The 19,404-nt window shown below is 39.8% G+C and overlaps 1 protein-coding gene across 1 annotated transcript in view; it reads left to right on the top strand.

Annotated features, from left to right (window-relative positions):
* GANC (glucosidase alpha, neutral C) overlaps positions 1 to 19,404 on the top strand; it is a 32,265-nt gene that overhangs the window by 1,136 nt on the left and 11,725 nt on the right. The window contains exons 2-17 of the mRNA XM_085299887.1: positions 1,017 to 1,079; positions 2,694 to 2,802; positions 4,303 to 4,430; positions 4,952 to 5,134; positions 5,955 to 6,003; positions 7,447 to 7,513; positions 8,864 to 8,960; positions 9,530 to 9,710; positions 10,567 to 10,720; positions 13,106 to 13,341; positions 14,426 to 14,552; positions 15,543 to 15,622; positions 16,624 to 16,767; positions 17,179 to 17,275; positions 17,650 to 17,751; positions 18,250 to 18,493. Coding sequence (XP_085156013.1) covers positions 1,017 to 1,079; positions 2,694 to 2,802; positions 4,303 to 4,430; positions 4,952 to 5,134; positions 5,955 to 6,003; positions 7,447 to 7,513; positions 8,864 to 8,960; positions 9,530 to 9,710; positions 10,567 to 10,720; positions 13,106 to 13,341; positions 14,426 to 14,552; positions 15,543 to 15,622; positions 16,624 to 16,767; positions 17,179 to 17,275; positions 17,650 to 17,751; positions 18,250 to 18,493 — 2,061 coding nt within the window. The remainder of the gene's footprint in view (positions 1 to 1,016; positions 1,080 to 2,693; positions 2,803 to 4,302; positions 4,431 to 4,951; positions 5,135 to 5,954; positions 6,004 to 7,446; positions 7,514 to 8,863; positions 8,961 to 9,529; positions 9,711 to 10,566; positions 10,721 to 13,105; positions 13,342 to 14,425; positions 14,553 to 15,542; positions 15,623 to 16,623; positions 16,768 to 17,178; positions 17,276 to 17,649; positions 17,752 to 18,249; positions 18,494 to 19,404) is intronic.

The following is a 19,404-nucleotide window of genomic DNA, read 5'->3' as shown; positions in this document are numbered from 1 at the left end:
GCCGGGGCAGCGCCGTCGCCGCCCTGCTGCTCCGCGCGCGGTGTGTCACCGCGCTTGGCCGCGCTCCGGCTGCAGGCGGTTAAAAATAAAGACACCGTTCCCGCCCCGGCAGAACCCCTCGCGGATGGCCCGCCGTGCGCCGAGGTGTCGCAGGCGGCGGCGCCGGGGACAGAAGGGCGCCGGCAGCGTGAGCCGAARCGGCGTGTAATAAGCAGGGTTGAACTGCCCCAAACCCAAGGTTGCGGCCCGCGCCGCAGCGGCGGTGCGGTGTGCGCACGCTGGGTCAGAGTGGCTGTGATCAGGCCTTCGGGGCTGCCGTCTGCGTTTTCATCTGTCGCGCGTGTGTAATTGCTAAGTGCTTGGTAAGCGACAGCTCTTTGCCTGCAGATCTGAGGACCTTATTCTCCCCTGTGTGTCTGAACTCGATGTGGTCTGAGGAGTGTTTTGATGTCGGACGCTGCTGGTAGTCCATTTTTTTTTCAGGAAAGCCAAAAATTAACAGTTTTCTGACAGATTCAGAGGTCCGCTAAGTCGGGAGCTAACRCAGAGCAATCAGAAGGTCAGGAAGGCCAGGAGAAGCATCCCTCCCTCATTGCTCCCGCGGCAGGTGGGAGAGATGGAAGCAGAGTTTCTTCTTTCCTGCCGGCCCTGCCCATTTCTGCATTCATATTACTGGAACTGAGTGTTTAACTGGAAGGGCTCCAGAAAGAGAACCTGAGTCAAAATGCAAGGCTCCAAGAATTCACGTGCACTAAGATTCAGCTGTTCTTCTCACACTCAATTGTTTGTCTGGGCAAACTCTCAAAGTTTAAAAGGAAACCGCTTACTKTTAACCTAAATCTGTAATAATTGCTCATATATTCAAAAACAGTAGTTCAAAGTCCAATGTTTTGTATGTCAGAACTGTTTGTACTATCCTTAATCCTAACCACTCTTGAACAGGACTTCCATCATCTAATCATTCAGCAGGCCTTTGCTGAACACACATAAGAGTTCTCATTTTCTGCTCTTTCTAGTGTCCAGGATGAGGCTGTGGACAAAAGCCAGTTTAAGGAATGCAACCAGATTGCTTTTTACAGGTAAGGGGAAGGATTGTAGTGTATGTAATCATAATCTGCTATTTTCAGGATGCACTTTTCAAAGTGAGCATTCCACTTACTTTTGATCAGCATATTTTAAAGGAGCAGAAAAGCTAAGGTGGAATCTTGTATCCAAAACCTCTTCTCTTAAAATTCCCAGAGTTGTCAGTCCTCTCATCTGACGAAGTCCCTGCCGTATTTTAATTCTAGATAGAATCAAAAGGAACTCATTTTCTTGACTTTGAATATAGGGAATTCAAAATGATAGAACTCTCAAGAGAGAGAGTCTTCCAAAATTTCTGCCATTTGTTCTCAAAGCTTTCTGACAATAAATTACAAGATTATGCTGCAGTTGAGCAAGTATCTTATCCAGAATTCAGTATCAAACATAAACTGATTACTCTGTTCAAGCTAGTCTTAACCTAAATGCTCCTTTCTTGTCACATTTCTAACTGAAATATATCTCCCTTTTTTTTTCCCTTCCATCCTCCATTGTCTTCTGTGTTTCCCAGGTAAAAGGAATGATTGCCTAGTGGCACACCAATTAGCCAGTGACATACTGGGTTACAATTTCAGACATTTGCCTCTATCCTGCTGAAAATTACATTCAAAAGTCCAAAATATCATTTTGCCAGTGGGAGCATGACTCCCTCTTTCTGTATCATCTGTCTTTAGCCTATCGTCATTTTAATGCAACAAATCTAATTTCTCAACAGGATCTTTCCGTGTGTTGGCAAGCATCAGATACTGTTAAAAAAAATCCTGTATCTGCCTACATTTGTGCAATATATATTTTCAAGGAAACAAAGTCAGTTTACCAGTAAAGAAACTTCCCCTTAATGTAGCAACAGAGTGTTGCATTCAAATAGTTCGTAGAACCTTAGTTTAGCAAGAAGCATTCTCCGAACAGTTGAGAAAGTCTTTAATTCAAGTACTCTGTCCTAAAAACAACACCAGGGCTTAAAGCTTCAGTGAAAACTTAATGGCCCATCCAGACTTTGGCCATTTTCCTTTTTCAGTTCTTTCTTTTGCTTTGACAGCCCAAGCAGTAGGTGTGGCAAGGCAAAGTGCTTTTTTGGATCTGCAGGCTCCAGAGTATCCCTTGAAGAGGAATATGCTGGAGTGCATGTCCAGGCAGTTAAAACTTACAAACGCAAATTGCTTCATCACCACAGAATGTAAAAGCTGTTCATGAGAGTGCTGCAAACCAGGCTTCATATGCTTTCATATGCTGCTGCATATGAAAGGAAGTGAAAATGTTTTATTCAGCTGGAGTCTTAGAAAGAAGCAGAATGTAACTGGACAACTTAGTATTTAACTAGTCACTTGAATTAAACCTGTTACTGTTTAAAAAAACAAACAACACATAGGGTGGTGATGGGTTGCTAAACTCCTGTGTTTCATATCTCGTTCAKATATAAATATGTTCATGTATGTGTGCTCAGAACCATATGCCCTCTCTTTCCCCTTTTCTTGAAGCACTGATAATGCTAGTATTTGAAAAAACTCAAGGCAAAATTATTAAGTAAACGTTTCTTATCTGGTATAGTGTCCTGATGTGTGGTTTAAGCCGCAACAATTAGAAAGATCAAAAATACTTTTTTGTCTTGACAGACGTCAGAAAATTCTACATCCTGGAAAATCCTCGTATAGAGCGTTGTTGGATTCAGTTGCATTAAGTGATGACAATGTCAAATTCCAAATTATTCATGAAGAGAATAAGGTGAGATCTCACTTTCATAAGAAAGTATTTACACTTACTGCTTCATAAAGGGAGTATAAACACACCATTTTGATAGGTCTCACTTATTATAAGAGAGTTTCCAGAAGTAGCAGTGAATATTAGCAAATGGTCTGATAATACTTGAGGTCCTTCAGTAGTAGTTTTTTATGATATGATGCAAAGTATCAGTATAAAGATATCATTTCTGGTCAATACTTTTCTGACAATTTGAGACTATTCAAGGAGACCAGATATTTTAATAAAAAAAAATCTTTAATGGCTCTATGAAAAATCTGACAGATTTTTTTTTTTTGAAAAAAAAATTTTTAATTCAGAGTTTTCTGCACTATTCCAAAACAGTAAATTCTATTTGCTTAATGGATTAAGAACTTAAGCACTTTTCAGCACCTCCTAACCATGCCTGCATATTCCTGTGTTTGCTCAAAAGCAGCTTTTCGGGAGAAAAAAGTCTTTCTCATCCCTAGATAGATTCACTGTTAAGAAGACAGCCTTGGAAGAGGAGTGTCTCCCATTTCTCTGAAGTGTAACAGCTAGCACAGTTTCCCAGGGAATGGATAGCCTAAACCTGCCTTAGATCATGAGAGTTTGGAACTATAGCATTCCCATTCCGTGCTCTAACCATCACATGAGAGAGACTGCATGAATTTTCTGTTTCTCTTGGTGATCCCGACCTTTCTGCAATCAGCACAGAAAAAGCAGCCTATTTTTTGCCTAGACTTTAAGGTACTCAGAAAAGAGGTGAAAAACTAAAGACACTTGTTTAAAGATACTGTAGTGTAAAATATTTCCTAGGGGATGGGATTTGGAACTCAAATTTCTTCTCTCTTGCCTGCTGTCTGTCTGGCCTCACAGTTCTTTCATCCCCTGGAAGAGACCAGGAYTAATTGGCTTCCAGGTGAAGGGAAAAGATACCAGGCCAAATTTCTTTAGTCAATTCTGTGTTTCACAGGAGGAAAGACTAAGAAAGAAGAAATCAGGAAAAACCTTAATTCTTGCACAGAGATCTCTAGGAGAAGAAAAAAGATCATTTTTTTATGAGTTAGAACAGTGACTTCACAATTCCCCAAACTGTAAAACAGCAGGTAATACGTCTTGGTGGATAGAGTACTATTATGCATTTTCTTCGGGTGTCTTTCTGACACAGTTCGTCAGTATCTGAGTAGTACTCTTCTCTTACATTGACAGCATAGTAGTAAAAGTTTCCAAGCTTCAATATTAGTGTTTTCCTTGCTGTTTGTGGGAAGAGCTGCAAAATGCTAGGCAAGAGAGTCCACTTAAAAAGAGTTGCTTCTTCAAAGCAGAGAAGTAGAAGTAACTGATGTAAATTCAGACGGATGATGATTGTTACTCTGCAGTACTAACGTGCATTAAATAAAAAAGCAGACATGCTTTTGTTTTCAGACAGGAAGTGTCTGATGACTTTGAGTTGAGAAGTAAATTGTTTTTCTTATTATTGCCAGTGTACCTGTTTGCTTCTAGGTTCTTCTAAAAGTAGAAATTTGTGAAATAGAGGGCAACATTTTCAGGCTTAAAATTAATGAGGCAGCTCCTCTCAGAGCAAGGTATGAAGTTCCTGATGTTCTCATAAAGGAACCTACCACCCACAGGTAAGTGATGGGAGATGATTTAGCATATCAGTACCTTATAGAGCTTCACTTTCAAAGATGCGTTCCCTCTCATTTGTGTTGAACTTACAGTTGTGTCTCACATACCAAGAAGTTACAGAGAGAGAAAATAAAAATGCGTGTGATTAATTTGTTTTCAAAAATTAATGTTAAATACAAAAGAGAAAGTTTATTCATGTATATCAGAAACTTGCGGTTATTTGTCATGGCCAAAAATAGCCTACCAGTTATGATGCATCATTTTATCTAAGTATTACCTGTTAATGTGAAATAAATGCAAACTTTGGAAAATGTTTAAGGCAGTTCTGTAGCCACCTATTGCATTGTGAAATGGAGCCTGAACACAGAATGTATTTGGGGGTCTTTGCCTCAACATGAGCCTTGAGTTTTTATACTATATGCAGATATTCTTGGCCGATATTTTGTTTCAATTTGATACTTAGCTACAATAGGTTTCACATGTTGCTGATTTATGTAAAACTGTCGTTGTTTTTCATTTGCAGACTCTCTATATTCCATAAGGAGGCAGATATTTTGGTGCTGAAAAGTGTTAATGAGGAATACAAGCTTCAGGTCACAGCAAACCCCTTCCAGATTGAGCTACAGTCCAAGGATGAGATTGTTCTGAGCATTAATTCCAATGGGTTATTATATTTTGAGCACCTACAACCACCTCCCAGTGATAGGTATAGTATCTTTGTATTCCACCATATGTCTAATTAGTGCTATAGCTGAAGATAAGCAGTTCTGTGGAATTGCGATTTCTGTGGTGGAAGCCCTGACACCTTGAAACCTGACATCCGTTTTTCCTCGTGTCAGTAAGCAGTGAAATTTTAACAAATGAATTCTAAGTCAATTAATTGCAGGCAGTTTGAAACCCTTACAGCAGCCATGTGCTCATGCTAACCTCATTTAAGAGCCAATTCTTTAGGACACTTAGAGTGTTCATGTTCTGTTGTCTTTCTTGGGAGTCAGTGATGGTAACATGATGAGGTTTTCAGTTTTGTCTCCTCTTTGTTTATGACTAAATTGCTCCTTAAGGAAGTTTTGTTCCCTTTATAATGTGTCATATAGTTGCAACAGTTTACAGGCCAGTCCCACTGCGTGGCATTAAGAGGAGGAGAAACCACAGTGCAGGACATTTATCAAGGCTCAGAAAATAGCAGACAGCTTTCTCCTCAAGAAAATTGCTTCAAAAATTTTAATGTACAGAGCAGAAGAAAAATGACCGGAGGATCTTCTGGGTGGGTTAAATGCTGACACAGAAGAAAAATGTGAAAGCCCAAGGAATCAACATAAATACAGAATGAATTTTTTTTTTTGACATTGACTATTAAAATTTGACTATTTAAGATTAGATAATTAAAGCTYTCAACTGTGATACTAGTTTTCAAAATAGTAACCAAAAACTGCTATATAATGCATAATGCTTTATGAATTGTCTACTTGAAATCTTCCCTTACATTGTCAATAAAATGTTTATTTCTATGTATTTGTTTTCACTAGGAAAACTACAGCAGAAAACAAGGAGGAGACAGCAAGTGACTCCTCTAAGGTAACCTATGCTTACTCTGTGATTCTAGCATGAATATATTATAGAAAAAAAATCATTCATTAGAATCACCTGCTCATGATTTCTTCTGGTAATGTGCTTACAAACAGCCAAATAGAAGGCCAGCCATACCTAGAATGCAACAGATAGCAGTGACTTCATCTTTATCATAACCCCAAAATGCAGTGATTTTTTTCTTTTTTATTGGAGCTTATTACAGTGTGCTGTGGGCTTTCTAGTCATTTTTTCACAGGAGAGATGAATGTGGTTGAGGGTCCCACATCAGGTGTTCCATGTATGTGTGTTCCTGTATAGCTGATAAAACTTTTTCTTAGTCTAAGTATTTTTTATTGACTTTCTAAAAGGATCTGGATTTCAGATTGAGATATTTTGCCAAATTTGTAATTGAGTTAAAGTTTGTTTGTGTTGTAAGGGCTGCAGAAAGCATCAGGTAGATCTGGCTCTTATTTAGATTRTTTTTCTTTTGTTCTTGATCTCTGTTCTTTAATTTGGAGCAGATGCATAACAGGGAACTTCATGACGATACTTGCTCATTTTCAAATTCCCTTTTCATTGCAGAGATGATTTGAAAAAAAAATAAAAGAACTGTTTTATAACCAGTCCAAAGATATGTTTCCACATATGTCCATGCCTACTACAATTATAAGATTCTCTGTGAAAAAGGACCTGGTCTTGGCAGTGCATAAAGACACGTACCATTTTTCTCAGTTGACTGAGTTATACCCATGATGTAATTTTAGTCTCTCCGTGAGCAGATGGCTATTACTCTACCATGCTGTTATAAATGGCAGAAGCTATGCTGCCTGCAGCATACTTGCATCTGAACTCTAGGTTCTGCTGCAGAGTGTGCTTGCTCTGAGGCAGTCACACTGCTGGCCAGGCCATGTCCACTTACTCTGGAATAAAATTAGAAAAGAAAAGTAGGAAAGACACCGCAGACAGTTGAAATTTAAGGACAATGAATAGAGGGGCACAGGACACAATTTGAGGGAGGCTAAATGTATCAGGTATACAAGTAGGACTCTGGAGAGTCTACAGAGCTTGTTTGTTGTCTGACTTACAGTTTGAGAAGGAAGGGAGTTGGCTTCTTTTTTTGTATAGATTTTTCTATGTGGTTCCAACATCTCCCATCATAAATCATACTGAAATTTCATAAGTATATTAAGAGTTCAGGAATGCAGTTATTACTTTTGTGCTGTCTTCTGCTGCAGCAGAGTGCTCTTGCTCTCCACTAGCATGTCAGGTCTTTGGTGTAACATTCATGCAGCAGAATCCGAATTGCATTTTGTATTCATGTATATTAGCCATATTTGGCAAATAATCAGTTAATCATGTATAAATCTCATGTAAGTAAAGATGTTTTGCTTAGAAATATATGGCCTGAGCAGCTGCATTTCCTAGGCTTATGTATTTTTATTTATGTAGGAGAAACAAGAGGATCTAGGACTCTGGCAAGAGAAATTTGGCAGTTTTTTAGACATCAAAGCCCATGGTGAGTCTTGATCTCATTCTAAAAAACAGCTTTATTGTTTTGTGTATACCTGTGTTCGTTCATATTTCTGCCTGCTTTCTGTTTAGCTACTTAATGTTTACCAGTACCTCTCCTCTATCCTTCTTTTAAATTGTCTATCAGTTACCACGTATTTGTAACAAATTTGATGAAGGTACTGGAAGAATCTGTTAGGTATCTAGTCAGGAGGGAACACATTAAATGTGACTCATTTCATCAGAGAGGGATATGTCTCATTCTTCACACAGCATGACCCTATCTGGAGTGGGTGAATGGTATATAACTTACTCTTTTTTTTAAAATATCAGCACATAACATTGATTTCACCTGTAGCTTATTCTCATGACACATCAGACATCATGATATCCAAGCATTAAGAATTATTACAGGGAAATGTAGGGGAATACAAAAGGAAATACTGAGTAGATGTAAGTGGTAATAATAATAATGAGTGRTTTAGAAACCTGTAGGTCAGTAGCTCAAATACAGTTTAAACTATTAAAGACCGGAAGTCATTACCATCTGCTGTCTGTCTGGTTGTGTTCTGCATGAGTTGAGTTGGTTAACTCCATTTATTACCTCTATCATACAACCTTTTATAGCAGCCAGCGCTGCCTGACAGCTGCTGTAAACACAGCAAAGTCTGAAAGAGCTTTCAGACCCTAGTCTGAAAGTAAGGGTTTCTTCAGTTTGCAGTCAAGGCATGCAAATGGAAGAAGCTGTCACTGTTGTGCATGTTGTGTCTGATGAATTAGGGCAATGTCATAGATTCAGTGCCTTCTCTCTGTTGGGGGAATAAAGTCCATTTGGTGAAGTTCTGATCCTGGAGCCACTGCTGGTCAGTCTGGAGGGTCTCTGGTCACATGCCAGAAGCTGATCTGGATTCAATAGTGTGAAAAGATGATTTTAGTGACAGAGGCACTTGTGCATCTTGCTCTTTTAGCTGAGGCTGAAGAGAGGAGTGTTAGAAAACAGGTGACTGACTCTAACATCCATCCTGCTGTACCACTGTGCAGCTCAGCTTGGCTTATAGGTAGTGGGTTACAGACAGGAAATAAATATAAAGAGTTTTACTGCATAGTAAAGTGACCCACTATTACATGTTTTTCCATTAAACTAATTCATTTTACCTTCTTAAGGAGTACAGTACATAAGTAATAATGAATGTGAACTTGAAATGAAGTGTGAAAAAACTGCTTACTAAAACTCTTTAAATTATTATTATTTTTCATTACATTTAGGTTATTCTGCTCTGTTGCTTTCATCTAAGGCTGAGAATGGAACTCTGTGCTCTTGTGTTTTCATTTAAATAGTCTTTTCTTACTCCCATAGGCCCTAGTTCTGTAGGCATGGATTTCTCTTTACATGGATTTGAACATACTTATGGAATACCACAACATACAGAAACACTCCTTCTCAAAAACACCAGGTAAAGAGGTGGCAGACTGCTAATAAAGGTATTATTGCTTTTGCAAAAAGCTGTAATGCTATCTGAAGGATTTAATACAAACAGCAGTTTGGGATATGTTTATCCTATCTAGTGTGCATTTTAGTTCAAAGTTAGTAGCATGCTAAGTCATAGCCTCTGTCCCTGTGGACTCAACTGATCCACTTCCCACTCTGTAGTTTAATGAATGATCCTTTCTGTTCTCTCTCTGTTTTCCATGTAGTTTTTTTTCAGAATTGCAAAATGAATTGCATTTAAACAGAACATATAGTATTGAAAATCTTAAAAGAGCAGCTGCATTAGGACTTCATGTATTTCAAAGGGATAGAAGAATTCAGGATTCGTAAGTTAGAGCCTAGAGCGAATGAGCAGTAGTTTCACTGGCATTTGATTTAGCCAGCTAGGACCAAAGCAAAGAAGCGATAATCTAGGTTGTCTGGATGATAAACGATAGACCACAATACAGAATGTTCACTGAGTTTGGCAGAACTAAAGCTAAAATTGACTAGTGCAGGATGCTTACATATGACACATCTGTTTGTTTGTTCCAGTGATGGTGATGCCTACCGGCTTTATAATTTGGATATTTTTGGCCATAAGATACATGACAAAATAGGCATTTATGGTTCCGTGCCCTTTCTCTTAGCCCACAAGCCTAACAGAACTTCTGGGATCTTCTGGCTGAACTCTTCAGAAACACTGGTGGATATTAGCACAAAGGCAGTAGCTGAGGTGAGAGTTGCCCATGGCCCACAGAATTTAATAGTGAAAGAAAGCACCTCGGGACAGGACCAGCAGCAGCATGACAGAATCATTAGAGATAAATCGTCTTCCTCCTAACAAAGAATTGTCAATCTTTTGTTCATTTCTCCTGCATTTATTTTGTTAAGCCTTTGAAAAGAACAAAATGAATTCTTTCAAATGGCAAGTTATAGGTTTTATGTTTTGACAGGTGTACAAGAGGTAGCAGAGAGGACATATGCAACACTAGAGCAGAAAAGTCTACACAAGTGGCTACACAATGTAGCAGGCAGAAAAAAAGGCTAAGAAAAATCATAATTCTCTTTTGTTTTGAGGAATATTTTGGAATTTTTAAGTTCTTGTCATTGCCACTCATTTCTCCTCAGCTGACATATTTTTTCTGTGGAGTGCAATTGACTTTCAAGAAATATACAAAGAATTCAGGAGATGAGCTCAGCTCCTGAAGTACAAATATATGAATTCTGCTAAAAATGAAATAATGAAAAAAATCCTGCTTTATTCCAATACTTAATTATATGGTTTAAATTATTCATTTTCTTTATTACTTCTGAGTGATTTTAAAGCTCAGGCAGACAGGGCATAGTTTTTAAGCAGGTTACAGAAAATATTTTAATTACTGTGCTCCTCATTATCCATTTTTTCTTATTAACTCTAAATCTGTATTTTGTATATGCATTATGCAAGACAAAGGGTTGGCGAAGACTATATAGTAAACTTTCAGCACAATATGTGTAACAGTTAGAATTCTTTGTGTTTCCATCTTTGCTCTGTATCTTCATTGAACAAAGATTTGATAGATTCAGCTTTAATTTGGTTCTCTTCAAAGCATGTGCCCTCCAGATCCACTGCAGAGACTGCTAAGCAGAGGGTACTGCCTCAAACTGATGTGCGCTGGATGTCAGAGAGTGGGATCATTGATGTTTTCCTGCTGATGGGACCCACTGCTTTTGATGTCTTCAAGCAGTTTGCACAGCTGACAGGTACTAGCTCACATAATTGAAGAGAGAGTACGGCACATTAGATGAGGAGATTCTCTGAGGAACACGCTGTATCGGCAGGTAGTTTAATGTTTGCCTACCCCATTGTGTGTGGTAGGCCAGTTGTTCTGAAATTGCAGTTTGCAGAGCAAAGGCTGATGCTTTATGAAAATGGGCTTTCAGCCTTGTTTTCATAGCATCTGCAGCTGGCCAAACATCTAGTTGAGAAGCCAGCATAGTTATTCTGAAACTGCTCTGTTAGAGGAACAGAGGAAACACTGGGGATTAGAGCTCCTGGTCGTGGTCAACGCAGGCTGTGTTATGATCAGAAAAGACTGAAATTATGGAGTGATAGATAATGGAGAGTAGAGAAAGAAGGAAGAAGACATGGCTGTTCAGTGTGTCTGWTAGAGGAGGGAACAAAAGTGCCCTGGAGATAAATGCCAGGAGAAGAAAAGAAGCAAGAGGTATGGGAAGAGAATAAAAAAATGGAGGAAAAAGAAGTAACATTTTATAAAAGCAGAATTTTTCATATTCTAAACAGAATGAAAAACTCAGAAATATCCCTGGTAGTGTGTTAGCAATGATAGCATTTTCTACATAGATTTTATGGAGACAATGTGATTCAGCTGAACAGGAATAGGAAGGTAAGTAGATCACAAAAGGATCTTGCCAAGCTGAAGTGCACACAGTGGAAAAAATCCTTGCCCCTGTTGGCATACAGATACATATGTATTTTCTAATTTAAAAATATCTAGGCAATTGCAACTCCATGGTTCTCCTTACTGTGGCACCTGTTTGCCTAATTCACTGCTCAGCTTCAAGCAGTCACAATAATGGCATTCTACTGAGTTTGATGTATTTGGTTGTTTGCATTAATGACAGCTAAGTTCGCCCAAAATATTTTTACATTAGAGAAATTTTAAAAATAAAATTACAATAGTCACTAAAATAACTCTTCAGCGTTGTGGAACAGCAAGTTCTTTCTCACCCTTAMATTATCATTTCATCCCTCTCAGCTGTCTCTGGCTGTTGCTGTAATGTTTGTTATGAGCTGTGTACCTTGACTTCAGCAAGGCTTTTGACACTGTCTCCCATAACATCCTCCTAGATAAACTCAGAAGTGTGGGTTAGACAAGTAGACAGTGAGGTGGACTGAGAACTGGCTGAAAGGCAGAGCTCAGAGGGTCGTCATCAGTAGAACGGAGTCTAGTTGGAGGCGTGTGGCTAGTGGCGTCCCCCMGGGCTSAGTACTGGGTCCCATCCCATTCAACTTCTTCATCAGTGACCTGGCTGAGGGGACAGAGTGCCTCCTCAGCAAGTTTGCTGATGCTACCAAGCTGGGAGAAGTGGCTGAGACACCTGAGGGCTGTGCTGCCATTCAGAGAGAGCTGGACAGGCTGGAGAGCTGCACAGAGAGGAACCTCCTGAGGTTCAACAAGGGCAAGTGCAGAGTCCAGCACCTAGGGAGGAATAACCCTAGGCACGAGGACAAGCTGGGGGCTGACCTTCTGGAAAGCAACTCTGCAGAGAAGGTCCTGGGAGTGCTGTTGGATGACAAATTGGCTATGAGCCAGGAATGTGCCCTTGTGGCCAGGAAGGCCAATGGTCTCCTCAGGAGCATTAGGAAGGATGTTTCCAGCAGATCGAGGGAGGTGATCCTGCCCCTCTACCCAGCCCTGGTTAGGCATCATCTCAAGTTCTGTGTCCAGTTGTGGGCTCCCGAGTACAAGAGAGACATGGAGCTACTGGAGAGAGTCCAGCATAGGGTTACAAAGATGCTCAGAGGGCCGGAGCACCTGCCCTGTGAGGAACAGCTGCGAGAGCTGGGCCTCTTCAGCCTGGGGAAGAGAAGGCTAAGGGGGGATCTTATCAATGTGTACAAGTACCTGAAGAGAGGGTGTCAAGGGGATGGGGACAAACTCTTTTCAGTTGTCCCATGYGAMARGACWAGAGGCAACGGGCACAAACTGAACCACAGGAAGTTCTGCCTGAAGGTGAGGGGGAATTTGTTCCCTGTGAGAGTGACAGAGCAATGGCACAGGTTGCCCAGAGAGGTTGTGGAGTGTCCTCTGGACATCTTCAAGGYCTGCCTRGATGCAACCCTGTCTACCATGCTCTAGGTGACCCTGCCTGAGCAGGGAGGTTGGACTAGATGATCTCCAGAGGTCCCTTCCAACCTCACTGACTCTGTGATTCTGTGAGCTTATTTCTAGGGTTCAGTCACTTGAGTTTGAAAAATGTGCACTAGGCTCAAACTTAGGCCAGCATTTCCCTACGGCAGACAGTTACATATTAATCATGGCTCTTCAGTTAACTTTTCTGGAGTCTCTGAATAAAATCCTGAATGGCATTAACATGTTACCTTCATTCATATATTCTTCCTAGGCACTCAAGCCCTACCTCCCCTCTTTTCTCTGGGTTACCATCAATGCCGCTGGAATTATGAGGATGAGCAAGATGTCAAGGCAGTAGACGCTGGCTTTGATGAACATGACATTCCTTATGATGTGATATGGCTGGACATTGAGCACACAGATGGGAAGAGGTATTTCACCTGGGATAAGAAAAAATTCCAGAACCCCAAAAGAATGCAGGAACTTCTCAGGAAGCAAAAACGCAAGGTAAATAATATAGCAAGAAGGAAGAAAATATTTCTTTGTAGCGTGAAGATACCCAATCTAGCTTTAAGCAAGGTAGTTCAAATATTGGAAGGATGAATTAGGTTGTGTTACAGTCTTCCAGTATGCAAGATATTTCATTGACTCCAACTCCTAGTGCCATTATTTTATTCTGTAGTTTGTTTTATACTCTGACCATCAGGCTAGGCTTAACATGTGTGAGRCTCTATCTTACGAAAGCAGCCCCGTCCTGTCATTTATAGACAGCAGAAAATCTTTCAACTTAAYATTGTGAACTCTCCCCACTGGTAATTGCTATCCTTGCTGCAACGTCTCTTTTTATTAACAATACATTTTATTTCTTGCTTATATTAATTCGGATTTGGCCCTTTATGTTGGTAGGATTGCTTACCGTAGACCGTTCTCTTAGCATAAAAAATCTTCTCTGGAATTACAGAAAAATGAAAATACACACATTTAAAATCTAAAAGTTGTAGAACTGCTGAATGGTTGAATGCTTTGGCCAAAAGCCAGCAGCCAGAGGAACTGTTGAAATAGCATTCAAGTTTGTTAATAGAAGCTATAGTATTTTTCCAGCCTTACAGCAGAGCAGTTAATGGCAGCAGAAGATAACACTGCAAAATACAATACTTGGATTTTTTTTTACTATTATTATTTTTGTTTAGAAATTGTTGCTGACGTGTGTTATACAAACTAAGATATATTTAAAAGTCTCAAGGCAAATAGTCTAAGTCAGGGACATCATTTCAGAAGTCAGTGTATTTTCCCATTCACAGAATACAACAGTGAACTAAATTCAGCTTTCTTCTGAAACAGTGTTTTGTTGATCCTTATTTTAGAGGGCTAAGCATGAATTCATGTCCTTGTAAATTCATTTGTTTTACATAGGTATAGTACAGTATATACAGTATATACAAGCACTGGTAACTGCTTTCTAAAATTAGTAACAGAAGGTATTCTTTACTTGAAATGAACTCTTTATCTGCCTTTTATCAGACGTGAACTCTTACTGGAGTGCTCTGTACAGTTGATGCTAATGATGCATTTCATTTTCTTATCCTGGCAGCTTGTTGTCATCATAGATCCCCACATTAAGGTTGATCCCACATACACCCTGTATTCACAGGGCAAGGACAAGGGATATTTTGTGAAAGACAGGAATGGACAAGATTTTGAGGGCATTTGTTGGCCAGGTAAAGAACTCTTCTGTCTCTACATTTCAAGTTGTTTATTTTATAAACTTTGAAGGATATTTTAACCAGGACCCATGCAAATAGAATTAATTTCTCACAATCCATGCATACCTTGTGGCTCCTTTAGCTTTTGTATGTTCGTGTTCTAATTGTTTCAGCTATAATACTTACTTTGCTGCATCTGTTGGCTCTGCAGATAATCCCAGTGTCTAGAGCTAGAAGAGTTGAATTTTTTGAGCAGAACACCCATACCTCCTCCCCAGCTTGTCTTAGGTAACAAAAATCAAGTCTAGTCTGTTGCAGTGAACACATTTGATATAGGCTGGATGAAATTAAATGAACCATAATACAGATGATGCATGAGTTTGAGTGATAATACAGTGATCCTATATGTTATTTCTCATGAGGAGATCTCAAATTACTTTAGAAAGGAGGTTGTTCTCTTTTCTTACATGCTGAAAGCRTGCAATCACAGCAGAGGAATGTCAAAGAATGTGGAAAAAGTCAAGGATGTACTACAATTTCTCATAGTATGTCAGTGATTTAAATATTTTTAATATTTTAGTCTGTGTGTGCATATGTATGCACATAGAACTGCAACTGCAGATCTCTCATGGGGCTCAGGACATAGTTTTTCAGCTTTTGAGTGGCACTTTTCTGTTGGAGCTCAGAATACAAGGGATTCTACTCCTCTCTGGCTTCCTGTTCATGTCTGAGCATACTTCAAATTTCTGTCAAAAATCCTTAAACGGTGCTGAGTTTCAGACTTGCAGAGTCTGTATTTGTTGGTCTGCAGAGCATGGCAAGGGGTATACTGAGTTCTGCGTTGGCTTAGAATTTGTTCCTGAACTTCTGTCTCAGAAACAATAGTAGGCATATCATTGCYGCCCATTGTGGAAAGCATCCTATCTGCTGGCCACTCTATTTAGATAGGAAGACAATACACACTCTTAAAATCAGGTAAATAATTAGAATCTCCCGAATGTGCAGGTTCTTCTTGTTATCTGGATTTCACCAATCCTGAAGTGCGAAAATGGTATGCGGATCAATTTTCCTTCAAAACGTACAAGGTTTGTATTTATTTGCTCCGATCTAAACATCCCAGAAAATCTTAAAATGGGGAAAAGAGAGGAAGAGAGAAGATAAACTACTGGCTAAGCAAGTTGTTGGCTTTTATAGTTGTGTTAGCGTAATGTAGAAGAAAATACCTTGATATGCTGAAGTACTACAGAAGAATATTCTCCACGGCCTTGTCTACACTAAGAAAGTTTTAACCCATACTCCGCCACTGAAACTGCTCACCTAGTTTTAGCAGTAAAATGTGCAGAGTGGAGGCATTTTAGCAACTCATCATCCAACACAGCTGCCCCATTTCCAGCTTTTACTACCTTGACAGTACACAACAAGTGAAGTGGGAATAACAGATTTGAGAGATTACATAGTTATTCCCATCTCAGTGACCTCTGAAATGAATCCTCTGAGGTGTCGGAGGCAACATTGCAGTCCTCACAGTCACATCACCTTGACCTTCCTTCCATCCTGACCTTCCTTCCAGCCTTCTCAACCACTCCTGAAAGTACTTGGCTGAACGCTGCCAGAAACCTCCAATTTTCTTCCCCACATTGAAGTCCTGCTTTGCAGTAGAGGTTGTTAAAATCACTCCTATGATGTGTCAGCTGATATTTCCCACACTGCTTTTCCTATCCAGGTTTTCTCTTCTGACCTTTTCTGATATTTCTTCATGGCTTTTTAATACTTCTCTTTTGATCTTCCTTGCCTTTCCACACTCACCAGAAGGTAGGCATAGCAGGCAGCTYTGCCGAGCTTTGTGAGAATTGCAAAAAATCAAATGATTTTGTGGGCTGCCATCCTGAACAGAAGGCCCACCAAGAGAGAAGGTAGGCCTTCTGGCAGCTTTCAGGTGGCCACTGGAGTGTAATTACTGTGTCCTGCTTGGCTGCTGCTGTTTCTACACATAGCTCAGGCTATGAGATGAACCACTCACTAGTGATGAACACGGTATGTCATGGCAGCAGGTTTGTTATGTCTCAATTGCAATCCTGTGTYTTAGGGGTCAACTAATATCCTCTTTGTGTGGAATGACATGAATGAGCCTTCGGTCTTCAGAGGGGCAGAGCTAACAATGCAGAAGGATGCTGTGCACTACAGCAGCTGGGAGCACCGGGAAGTTCACAACCTTTATGGATTTTACCAGGTAAGAGTGTCTGGAGACACAAATCAGCAGTTATCCTCATGCATTGTATCTGTTGTGGTGAGGATTGTATTTATGCAGCAGTAGGTATTGCACAGTCTCCATCACAGATTGAAAGTCTGTTGTGCTAGTACTACTGCATTTGAAATAAACTGTTCTGTGACTGATCCACAAGACAACACCAAAACATTCCATGCTTCTCTTCTGCAACAGTGTAATGACATTAATTATAACTAGTAATTTATTTTATTTTGCTCACGTATATCCTAGYAAGAATGTGTTCTTTTAATAGTACCTATTATTTGTGGATACATATTTCTTAATTTTCCTGCATTGGAAGGGCTAAAATGGCTGTGTAGCAAATAACCTAATTAGCGAGTTTATCTCCCTGACTTTTATTATCGTGATTTTCAGCAAATGGCAACTGCAGATGGACTCATCAAGCGTTCTTTGGGAAAAGAGAGACCATTTGTCCTCACACGATCTTTTTTTGCTGGATCTCAGAAGTATGGTAAGCAAGAACTAACTACATGCCCTCTCTAGTGCATTGTTTTTTATTAAGCTGGGTGCCTAGTAGTTAAATACACAGGAGGACAGAAAGTATGTTAGAAATACTGAAATTGCTAGCTCATAAGGATGCAGCTCTTCCAAAATCTCAGGAAAGGCTGGCAGAATGTGTATAAGTTAAAGGCAGAATAACAATCTGTGTCCTGTGACACATCACCACCAGCTTTTATTGCATATTTCAGGAGCACATTGCATGAAATAAAATAATTGACATGAACAGTAGTTCACTACCATTCTTGTCTTTTCTCCTTAACTGCAAGCGTGAGCTGAAGTGTACCCACCACTTGACTGTGTAATTCTGAAACTGGGTATTTCCAGGGGCCGTGTGGACTGGAGACAACACAGCAGAGTGGGAATACTTGAAAATCTCCATTCCAATGCTGCTCACCATCAGCATAGCAGGGATTTCGTTCTGTGGAGGTAAGGTGTTTATCTCTCTCTGAATAGATCACCGGTTTCATCAACTTTGTATCCCGAGATAGGCTTCAACACAGATGGTGAAAAGCTCTGACGCTACAGTGAATTTCCAGACAGTTTCASAGATTAGTCTAGTTTCAGAAGCCAACAACCTGGCTCCTTTCTCCACTAAGCCTTTTGTAGTGCTTGTGTCCCACCTGGAGTCAGGATCTGGGTGGTGTTCCATAGCATCACTGTGACAGTCCTCTGTCACCRGCGAAGGCACTCACTGAGCTTCCCAAAGCTCTCTGGCAATTTCATTAAAAGATAAATTGTCAAACCAATTTTCTGCTCTTGTTTGGACAAACAGCTGCCCAGCAGCCAGACCACAAGTGCCCCATGAAATGCATGGATTATATGCTGGGAGTATTGGTTAAAGAGGAACKTAAATGTTTTTTCAAAATAATTTCTAAAAATGTGTGGGGTTTTTTTTTCTTTTTTTTTTATCTGCACAATATCTAGCTGACGTGGGAGGGTTTATTGGAGATCCAGAACCAGAATTACTTGTTCGTTGGTATCAGGCTGGAGCCTACCAGCCCTTCTTCAGAGGTCATTCTAACATGGAGAGCAAACGGCGAGAACCTTGGCTCTTTGGGGAGAAGAACACCCAGATCATCAGGAAAGCTATTAGAGAGCGCTACACCCTCCTGCCCTACTTGTAYACGCTGTTCTATCGGGCACACACAGCAGCAGAACCCGTTATGAGGTAAGAGGTTGGTCAGGAAGTTTAGTGATTACCTTCTGCAAGTCACTTGGAGGAGGAAAGTTAAATTACTATCTCTTACTTTCAAGATTGCTATTTAAATACTTACAAAACAAACACAAAAATGACTGAATTCTATTTTCTTGCTTTCTGCAAGCCTCGGTAGGATTCTAGTAGGAAAATTACATATCCTTTTTTTCAAATGAGATTTGGAGTGTACTGATTCAGTAAATACTGCACACGTACAATGTCAGATGTGCTTAAGGTAGTAGAATCCAAACTTCTCYTCATAATGAAGAATATTATCCAGTATTCTGACCCACATTTCAACACACTAGCTAACATACTCTGAACTTGCTGACCTAAAAGCATCAAGGTCATTTTTACCCCATGTGAAAAATATCTGTTATTATTGAAATGTTACTGTTATAAAAGCTTATTTCATGTTGTTAACTTGATTATTTGTCTTTGCAGTATTTCATATTCCTTTAGTAAAAAATCTAGTAATCTAGAGCAGAAGTAAAGTTAGAAAATGAACTTTCTGCTGCTCTCTAACCTCTAAAAATGTGTCTCGGGGGAATTGAATGCAACAGTGCTTCCAGAAAAAGAYGAATGTAACCAATCTCCTTGGTATTATTGTGTCTTTGAGGTTTCCCTAGACCTGTCCTTTTGCACCATATTTATCTTTACTCTGTTGAGCAAATACAATATGTCTCTGAAGTTTTAAGAAAGATAAGGCCTTTCTGAAGATGGGAATTGTAGACTGAATTATGAATATGATTTACATTACAAATATAGTGTGTCTGCCTGCACGTTTATAGGTGCAGATGCCCCTGATGTATACACTGATACACAGAGTGAGCTTCTTTCTTTCTGGAAATGAAGCCTACATTGACCCACAAGGTTAAGTAAAG

The sequence above is a fragment of the Rhea americana genome, unplaced genomic scaffold (genome assembly GCF_003343005.1).
Source record: "Rhea americana isolate MKP2758 unplaced genomic scaffold, rheAme1 scaffold_155, whole genome shotgun sequence".
Taxonomy (NCBI): Eukaryota; Metazoa; Chordata; class Aves; order Rheiformes; family Rheidae; genus Rhea; species Rhea americana.
Note: the sequence above shows the minus strand (reverse complement) of the source record. Positions and strands in the feature narration are given on the sequence as shown.